This window comes from Microtus ochrogaster, chromosome 24 (assembly GCF_000317375.1).
Source record: "Microtus ochrogaster isolate Prairie Vole_2 chromosome 24, MicOch1.0, whole genome shotgun sequence".
Taxonomy (NCBI): Eukaryota; Metazoa; Chordata; class Mammalia; order Rodentia; family Cricetidae; genus Microtus; species Microtus ochrogaster.
Genome location: NC_022024.1, coordinates 34171551 through 34181664, shown reverse-complemented (window position 1 = coordinate 34181664; position 10114 = coordinate 34171551). Strand labels below are relative to the sequence as shown.

The following is a 10114-nucleotide window of genomic DNA, read 5'->3' as shown; positions in this document are numbered from 1 at the left end:
TTTGTTTGTTTGGTTTTTGAGACAGAGTTTCTCTGTGTAGCCCTGGCTGTCCTGGAACTTACTCTGTAGGTCAGGCTGGCCTCAAATTCAGAAATCCGCCTGCCTCTGCCTCCCGAGTGGGACTAAAAGCATGCACCACTACCTGGCATGCATGATACATGTTAGCCCTCAGTTCTGTTAGGAAGGACAGACCTAACCAAGCTCCTAATAGACGGAGAAACTGAAAACGTGCAATAGTATGGAAATATAACCACTGAGCTCCAAAGTCCACACCGGGTACACTGCACAATTTGCATGTCACCAATAGCCTGTCTCTGTCTCTCTCTCTCTCTCCCGTCTTATTTATTTCATAAGGAAGGAATCCAGGAATACAACATGAAACACGGGTCACGGATAAGAAACCTCTAGTGTCCTCAAAGTGTGGCACAGCAGGAGCAGAAAGGAAAAGGGCTGGAGTCAGAGACATTAGGATCAGAAAAGCGTTCAAAATCAGTGATCAGAGAGATTTCAGTTAACATGAGTAGGAAGTAGGTTCTAGGAAGACAGTTGTATCTTAGTTTTGAAGCTCACTTTTAAGAGCGTATCACCCATTTGCTCAGCAGCAAGCTGATCAGGCATCAGTTGATGAGAGACGAGGAAGATGAGGGGACCTTGGGAACGAACTGGACTGGACAGGCATCGGCTTAAGGTGCTCAGTGCCGAGCTTGGGATGTCTGAGGACCACTCTACCACATCTGCTGCCCTCATGAGTGGCAAATGCTGCTCCCAGAAGGCAGGGTTATCAAAGGAAAACCCCAGTGCCAGGCGTGGGATACCTTCCTATAGGTTGGCAGTTAGTCCAGTCTCCCCAAACAATGTAGCCATTACAGCTGCTCTAGAGAGCTCAGTCCTAAGCAGACCGGCCAACTGTATCACTCTTCCTCCCTGACCTGGTAGGGTTCTAACCCTGTTGAGGAATATTCTCGGGTGTGTGACTTTTGTTTACATTGTATTTATTTAGCTCTGTAAAGCTGTGTTACTGAGCCTGTCTAAAGCACCTGATGGCCCTAATAAAGAGATAAACAACCAACAGCCAGGCAGGAGCAAGGATAGGCAGGGCTGGCGAACAGGGAGGATAAATACAGAGAATCGGAGCACTTAGGAAGAGGAGGAGCAAGAGAACAAGGAGAGGAGGATGTCAGGGGTCAGGCACCTGGCCACCCGGCCAGCCAGCCAGCCACGGAGTAAGAAGGAAAGAAAGGTATACAGAAATAGAGAAAGACAAAAGCCCAGAGACAAAAGGGAGTCAAAATAATTTAAGAAAAACTGGCAAGAAATAAGCCAAGGTAAGGCCGGGCATTCATAAGTAATAATAAGCCTCTTAATAAGCCTCTGTATGTATACATACATATATATATATGAGAGATTCATTTGAGAGCTGGGTGGTGGGCCCTTCAAAAAGCCAAAATAAAAGAATAAAAAAACACACACACACAACACAGCCCCACCCCCATCATCCCCCCTACCTCAGCTCTTACTGAGGGGTCTTGGAAATCAGAAATTACAAATTGAGTTGCCTTATACTTATGAAGGAAAGGACGGCTTGAGAAGGAGGCAGCCAGGCAGCCAGCAAGGAGCTCTTTATACTGCAGCTGGAGAGGGGACCATTGTGAAATGTGTTTTGTGGCCACAGGCAAAGCGCTGGTACCATTCCTGGGCGGCTGGGGATTACCTGCCAAACTACAGAGCTGGAGAGATTGTGGCCAAGTCTACCCCTGCCTGATTCCCCTCCACTTCGGGCAGAAATACAACTCTATCTGGAAACTTCTGTCTTCATTGCCGCCTCAGGAGGAGACTGCAGTCTGCGTTCTGATTTGCCATTGTTAACATTTCAATGTACAGGAGAACCAAAAGATTCCCACGAATTTGACTGTTGCTTTCTCTTGAATTTTACATTAGATACATCGTGGCATAGATTTACTTTGTGAGCGTTTGCTTTTCTCTGGAGTTGACTCTGTTTACTCCAGAACAGCTTTGCTTTGGAGAGAGTTTTACATGCGGACGGCAAAGAGAAAGCCGAGAGAGGAAGTCTGCGCCAGCCAGCCGACCTGCGTTCCCTTCGGAGCGCATCTGGAAGTGATTTCGGGAAGAGCCTTTTGGGGCGGGAGACTTGGATTCCCGGCCACTGAAGGAGGGCTGGAAGAAACTCGAGCCCTTCAAAGTCAACGCAAGCGGAGGTGGGTGTGGACAGCCGAGGCACTCGCTTGGAAACAGCGTATTGGCCTCGGGACTCCTGGGCCCCTTGGGATTTCCAATGGGATCTTAGAAGCAGCAGAAGCGAAGTTTAGCAGCCCCTGCGAGACCAGCTGCAATTCCAACGCTCCGCCCTGCCCCGGTTCTGGACCAGGGAGCCGAAAGCCTCCCTCATCACCCATCAGGTAAGCAGAGCAACTTACAGGCGAGGTACTCTCCTGTTTTGACGGGCTCTGTCTACAGCGCTTGTTTGTCGTCTCAAAGACTTACATCAGAGACGACAGACAGCCCCCTTCACAGACTTTGCCTCCGAAAGTCCCCTGCTTTGTAACGGTACCATCCTACAGGAAGCTTTGCTCTCAAGACAAATCCAAAATGTTCAGTGGCCAAGCTTTTCACATCGTGGGTTGTTTTGCAGAGCAGAATTTATCCCCACACCCTCCCACCCCTGCCATGATGTTTTTGTTTGTTTGCATCGGACTTGAAAGATGGAGATCAGGAGTTACTTAGTACAAGAGATCAATGCTAGCATTTAATGTGAGTCTGTTTCTGAGCCAAAATGACCTAGCTGAGTTATGATTCATGTTTTTGGAATCTGTCCTCAGAAACTCTTTTGGGGCCTCCATCCCCAGAAAGAGAGCTGGCTGACAGTCGTAGGCTGTGGGTTTGTTGTGGAATGGGACTCACAGTGTTTTGTTTAACTTCCAAAAACTGTCTCATGTTCCCTTTAGCGGTACATAAGACATCTCGGATAAGTCCAGCAGACCCTTGTCGATAGCTTGTGATAGAAGTTAAGGCGGGGCAGTAAACACAGCTTAAAGAGAAAGACCATAGAATCCGTCTAGATGTTTGAATATGCTGCCGAGATCAGTCCTGCCGCGTTAGGCCCATGCAGCCCGCTAGCCAGTGTGACGCTGGTGGGTTGGTCTTGCCTCTGCATTTTTCTCGAAATGTTTTGGTATTGCGCTTCGGTGCAATATCCTTTTTGTGCTACATAACGGAATCCTAGTCCTCCCTCTGATACAGCCAACACCAGAGCTGCGCCCTACAGCAGTGAGCGCCTGGGCCGTGTGCCGGGGAGGAGCTTCATAAGCTTGGTCTGGTCACATCACGATGCACGTGCTTACATTTCCTCATCTGTAGAGTGGAAATAAAGTGAGCTAACATAACATGTGACCCACAGGGTCTACAGGGAAGAAGGCTCAGGGTGCTCCACTTCCCTGGCAAAGCAGACAATGGCAGTGTGGGTGACAGGAGCGACCACACACCCTGTCCTGGGCAGGACTGGCTCTCCCTGTGATGCTCTGGTGGCTCCAGGTGTTCCTTGTCTCCCAACACCCTCCCCAGGGCCCTGCTGTCTTCGTCCCTCCGCTTAAACACTACCCCCAGCTCTCTTTTCTCTAGCTCCTCTTTCCTCTTGGAGAAAACCTCGTGTTTTCATTTCTCGATCCCAAGGAACATCGTTTCTTTGGTTGCTTCCTTAAGGTCAGTTTTTCAAAGGCTGTCCAGAAGGACATTGTCCCATGAGGAAGGAGCTCCAAAGACCCAACTGAAGGATCAAAAAGTAGAAAAACACTTTAAATGTCACAGCCCTCTGCCTTTTCTTCCCCTCTTTGAAGCTGTCACTGGCCCGTGCCTTGCCTCAGGAATCCCTTGTTCCATCATGGGCACTAGAAACTCCCAGCTCTACCTCTGGCTGTCTGGAGACAGGCCGACAGGCTTTTCTGCACTGGAGGGTTGACTTGTTACCACAGGAAGAGCGTGACTTGGAAGTTGTTCCGCCTAGAGAAGCTTATAGGGGTGAACGCGGTGGGGCTTCCTTCCAGAACCCTCTGCCTGCATCCTTAGATGGGACCACAGGCTCATCTGTGACACGCCGACTTCTTTCTTTCAGCGAGTAACGAGCAGAGTGACAAGAGCCTCTTACCCTTGCCTTCTCTTTCCTGTTGTTCATTCAGACTATTCCGTGACAGGACGGGCAGACCCAGAGGGGAGTCCCACTCCTGACCTCAGCCATCATGAAAGGAGACAGGCACAGCATGACTTTAGGAAATCAGTTGGGAGGCTGTGGGTAGCGGTGGTGCACACGCCTTTCATCCCAGCACTCGGGAGGCAGAGGCAGGCAGATCTGAGTCTGAGGCCAACCTGGTCTATAGAGTGAGTTCCAAGACAGCCAGAACCACACAGGGAGACCCTGTCTCGAAATACCAAAAGGACAAAGAAAGAAAAGAAAACAGTGTGGAAAGTTCACAGATGGCATGGATCCTGGGAGGGCATCAGGCCAGGCAGCCACTGCTTGAAGGAGGTGAGGAAGGGGCTTTGTGGGAAGATTGCTGCTTGAACGAAGTCTGAAGACAAGAAGCCGTAGAGTTGGCATGAAGAGGCTGGCTGACGGGGACTGACGATGGGCTGTTCAGCCTGGCCAGAGGCGTGACACTGGGGCTCAGTCACCTTAATCTTCAGGGGTACCCATGAGGGTTTTTAAGCAAGAATGGAATGACAAGAGCTAGGTGGGAGAGGTAGGCTCATTTTTAAAGCTGACAGATAACTATTTTTAAGTGGCGTGGTGTGGCATTTCAAGCGTAGAGTGACTCGCTGGCTACACTGGTATTTCTATCACATCAGACACCTGTTGTTGCTTCCTTTTTTTTTTTTTTTCCGAGACAAGGTCTCTCTATGTAGCCCTGGCTGTCCTGGAACTCACTCTGTAGACCAGGCTGGCCTCGAACTCACAAGCGATCCCCCTGCCTCTGCCTCCCAAGTGCTGGTATTAAAGGCATACACCATCACGGCTGGCTCACCTGTCGGTCCTTTGTGTTGGAAACATTGAAGATCATTAGTTGTGGGGAATGTTCAGCTCTGTGTTGTCAACTGTAGCTATCCCGTGTTGTCGGATGTTACGTGTTATCTCTCCCATATAGCCACACTTGTTACTGTTTAGCCGCGCTGTGTCCGACTGCCCAGCGCCACAAGTCATCCAGTACGGTTCTAAAGCATGCTCACCATCTTGTGTTCTCTGAAACAAAAGAAAAAGCAGTGAAAATGGCACCAATTAAAAGAGTACAAAGAACAAAAGAAAGCAAGCCAAGCTATAGAACAGCAGATTGGAATTAAGGGATTTAAGTGTGGACCACTTATTGGATGACATTATTAATGTTATTTTTCTTAGATGCGATCACAGCATTTTTATTCTGTAGATGTCTTTGATTTGTTCGCATTTTAGTATACCTTTGTTTTTGTGTATGTGAGTGTGTGCACATGTGTGTGGGTCCATGTTTGCACATGTAGAAGCCAAAGAAAGGTGTCAGGTGTCCTCTGTTCTTCCTCCTGGTTCCCTTGAGACAGTACCTCTAAGCCCACCCGTCCTCTCTCTCTGCCCCATAACACTGGAGTGGTGGGCACACATGGTCATGCCTGGCTTTTTACATAGGAGCAAGGGGTTTGAACTCAGAACTCCAGGCTTGTGTAGCCAGCACTCTTAACTACAGAACCATCTCCCCTGCCCACACCCTACCCTCACTTTTTTAAAGGAGGAACGCTGAGCCAAGCCTGGTGGTGCAGGCCTTTAATCCCAGCCCTCTGGAGGTAGAGGCAGGAGGATCTCACTGAGTTCAAGGCCAGCCTGGTCTACAAAGTGAGTTTCAGGAAAGCCAGGGCTACACAGAGAAACCCTGCCTCGAGAAACAAACAAAATAGAAAAGAGGCATGCTGACATACTCAGGGGTGTTGCTGTTGCCCAATGCCTGCAGCTTCAAAGTGTGCACGCTTGTGGGTACAGCGGCTGAACAAATGCAACGCCTCGCTAGCAAGCTGGCGAAACGACCAAGGGTATTTTATTTCAACGTGTGTAAACTTGAACGGTTTCAAGTGAAACAAAGAACATAGAACGAGGCTGTTGAGGCTTCACGTGTGTTTCACATTGACTGTACATAGTTATCAGGCAACGAAGAAAGGCCCACATGGCAGTTAAGTCGGCAATTGATTGGGTAAGGGGAGGGGACCGGAAGGCTGGATGGGAGGCACTGCAGAGCCGGTAAGGGGGTGAGATGAGGCAGGACGGGAGGAGAACCTAAGTACCAGAGTCAGTGATGGCTCCGGCGAGGGATGAGAAGAGGAAGGAGATGCCAGGGTGCACCTGAAGGAGCCACTGCAAGGCCCCGAGGTGCTGAGTTCATGAGGAACACGCAGGCGCTCTGGCTGTCCTATAACAGGGCTGCATAGTCATCCGGGCCCACTGGTGTGTTTGAGAGGTTTATATTGCTAGGTGCTGAACACAAGTCAAGGAGCAAAGAGACACAAGTCCCAGTTTCACGAGGCTTCTGATGTTTCATTAGGGGGAACAGACTAGGGAAGGGGACAGATGCAGGGGGCAGCCTCGTGGGTAGAGATGACCATTGAGGACATGAAGTAAGAGCTGCTGCGTCTGGGTGTTTTCACTAAGAGCTGGAGGGTGGAGAGGTGGCGAATGTGTGAAGAACATTCCAGATTGCGGGGGAAGGGGCTTGGTGTTGGATGGGAGGGGAGAGGTGGAAGGACGCTGACGCTGGCCTCTGCCTGGCAAAGAGGCCAGGGTGATCGTGTGGTATCTCACAGCAGGCGCTGTCTGCATCCTCCCTCTTCCCCAGGAGCTTGGAAGGCCCGGGAGGGCTTCAGGCAGAGCCAAGCAGCGGGCACAGCGTGACTCAGGCTCAGCACATCTGCTCGACTGTAGACCTGCTGGAGGGTGATAAGGCAGAACTTCTGTAAGACTGTACTACAGGGCAGTCAAAAGATGATGTCTGTAAGACTAGGGTGGGGCCCTGGTGGGTGGTGATAATTCTGGATGCATTCTGAAAGCAGAACCAAAAGGTTATGTCGTCAGTCTCCACGTAGATACAGAGAGGGAGGCTGAAGATGCCGTTGTTTGCTTTTGGTTGGAACAGTTATAAAAGTGAGGTTGTGGAGAACTGGTTTGGGGAAGACTGGGGAATGATGTGTGCTCTGGGGAAGTAGCAGGAGCTCCGGTTGGAACACGTGGACGCCTTGGAGCAATGACGCCGAGAGTCCCTGAGGGAGGTTTGAGCTGGGGGCAGAAATGTGAATGTAGCTGTCTTGTAGATAGTATTTAAAACTGGGAAGGTTTAAACATGGAGGGGTTTCTTCAGGAGGAAGGGAAGGAAAGAAATCCTCGACTTGGATGGTCTCCCATCTTCCTGTTAAAGTTCAGGAGCCGGGAGCTAAACAGGTGGGGACTGAGCTGGGCGGTGGTGGCTTGGGAGGCAGAGGCAGGCGGAGCTCTGTGAATTCAAGACCAGCTTGGTATACAAAGTGAGTTCCAGGACAGCCAGATCTACACAAAGAAACCCTGTCTCAAAAAACCAAAACAACCAAAAAGATGGGGACAGGCTGAGTGGTGTTGGCACACGCCTTTAATCCCAGCACTCGGGAGGGATTAAACAAGGGATTAGACAAGCAGATCTCAGTGAATTCGAGGCCAGCCTGGTCTATGGATCAAGTTCCGGGACAGGCTCCAAAAACTACAGAGAATCTATGTATCAAAAAGCAAAAATTAATTAAAATAAATGAGAAGATGGAGACAGTAGAAGAGACTAAACTTGCAGCCCCGGAAAGTTGGGAAAATGAGGGACGTCACAGAGTTTGTGAAGGAAGGGAGTGGGCACACCACTACTGAGGGATGTGTCTCATGGAATCTTCTAGCATCCAGGACTTGATAACCCAGACAGTGCCCTCATAGGCTCCGTCCCGGAGTTACTTTTCTTGCCATGGAGACAGAAGACCCAACAAAAGCAAATCAAGGAAGATTTGGTTCATGGGGCACAGGCCCTCAGGACACGGAAGGCAGCAGGACAGAACGGACTCGGGAGGCAGCAGAGGGCAATGAATCTGGTGCTTTGCTGCCTTTCTCCTTTTCGTCCTGTTTGGGACCCTGGCCCATGAGGGTCTTTCGACCTCGGCTGAGCCTCTCTGCAGACACCCGCACAGCTACACAGGTGACTCCTAGGTGATTTCTAAATCATGCCAAGCTGGCAATCAAGACTAGCTACCACAGGGGTTGGAGAGATGGCTCAGTGGCTAAGGGCACATATTGTTCTTGCAGAGTGTACTGGTGACTGTTCTGTTGCTGTGATAAAGCGTCATGGCTGAGGCAACCTGTGGAAGAAAGAGTTTGGGCTGATAGTTCAGAGAGCTTACAAGTCCATGAAGGCAGGAACACAAGCAGAGAGCTCACATCTTGAACCATGAGCATGAAGCAGAGAGCGCCCTCTTGTGGAATAGAATATTTAAATAAAGCTGTGTTGCATTTGTTTATGCTGCATTTGTTTAAGTAAAGATACATTGTATTTGTTTCACCTGGCCTGCCTAAAGCACCTGAAATGGTCTCATAAAGAGCTGAACAGTCAGTAACTAGACACAGGACGGATATGCAAGGCTGGTGGACGGAGAGGCAAGGGGAATCAGCCAGCCAACCAGGCACAGACGGAGGAAGCAGGAGAGCAGGGTGGACAGTATGCGGATGAGGTAAATGAGCCTCACGGCAGCACACAGGTTAATAAAAATGAGTCAATTAAGTTAAAGAAAAAACTAGAAACAAGCGTAAGCTAAGCCTGAGAATTCATAATTAACAATAAGGCACCGTGTATTGATTTGGGGGCTGGCGATCCAAAGAAAGCCCGCTACAGAGCACACAGAACATCATAAGGCTTTAAAACCCCAAACCCTGCCCTCAGTAACATACCTTCCCCTACAAGGCCATACCTCCTAAACCATGGAACATCATAATCGGGAACCAAATGTTCAAATGTCCGAGAATATGGGGAGCCCCTAATTCAAACCACCACATGTAACACATGTTCCATGTCAGGTGACTTAGAGTACCTGTGACAACAGATCCCGGAGAACCCAAAGACCTCCATGGGTACTGGCGCTCATGTGTGTGCCTAGAATTAAAAATAATAAAATGAAATGTTTAAGTACATTCGCTGCCACAGTCTTAGACCTTGGATTTAGCCTTAGACTGCTGGACTCAGGCCTCTGCCTCCTCTACATGTTTTCTACTAGATTTATTTTGATATTGTGTGTATAGGTGTTTTGCCTACATATATGTAAATGTAGTTTGTAAATGCAGTGCCAGTGGGGGCCAGCAGAGGGCACTGGATCCCTGGACCGGAGTTCCTGGACCTGCCAGGTGGGTGCTGGGAACTGACCCCTAGGGACTCACTCTGCAGGAGCACTAAGTGCCCCTAACCCCTGAACATGACTGTTCATCCCTTTTATCTTTATGTCTGTTATTTTTTGTTGTTTTGGTTTTCTATATCATTTTTATCTCGAAATGAACAGCGAAGGAGACTATTGACTGAGCGTGGCTGACCAGTGGATGCTCTCCCTGTTGGTAGTGTTGGTAATTCGGGCAAAGGGAATGTAAAAGAAGGGAAGGGGGAAGGAGACGGGCCTCTGGGGACAGGAGCAGCAGAAGGGAAGAGGGAAGCAGCGAGAGAGAAAAAAGGGGGAGACAGAACTGGGCAGAGAAGCAGAAAGGCACAGACAGAGAGAGAGAGAGAGATGGGAGGCGGGCAGGGCCCTTTACAAAGGGAACATTGTGAACGTGTGCAGGAGGTGTTCTCAGTGGCTGCAGCTGAGGCTGTGTCCTCTCAGGACCCCAAGAGCAGGCCAGTGCAGATGCCTGAATCCTGACAACATTGAGGCATTGTATTCCTAACCTTTTCCAATAATAAATATATCACTGGGATTTTATTGATTGATTGATTGATTGATTGATTGGGGTTTTGAGGCAGGATTTCTCTGTGTGGCCCTGGCTGTCCTGAGACACTCCTGGAGTATTATCATCTTGGACTCTGAAGCCCTCTGGAGCCGTAAGCCCAAA

The 10114-nt window shown here is 49.5% G+C and overlaps 1 protein-coding gene across 1 annotated transcript in view; it reads left to right on the top strand.

The window, feature by feature from the left end:
• Nucleotides 1–2034: 2034 nt before the first annotated feature.
• Glt8d2 (glycosyltransferase 8 domain containing 2) overlaps nt 2035–10114 on the top strand; it is a 22921-nt gene continuing 14841 nt past the window's right edge. The window contains exons 1-2 of the mRNA XM_013350329.2: nt 2035–2417; nt 5154–5212. Coding sequence (XP_013205783.2) covers nt 2035–2417; nt 5154–5212 — 442 coding nt within the window. The remainder of the gene's footprint in view (nt 2418–5153; nt 5213–10114) is intronic.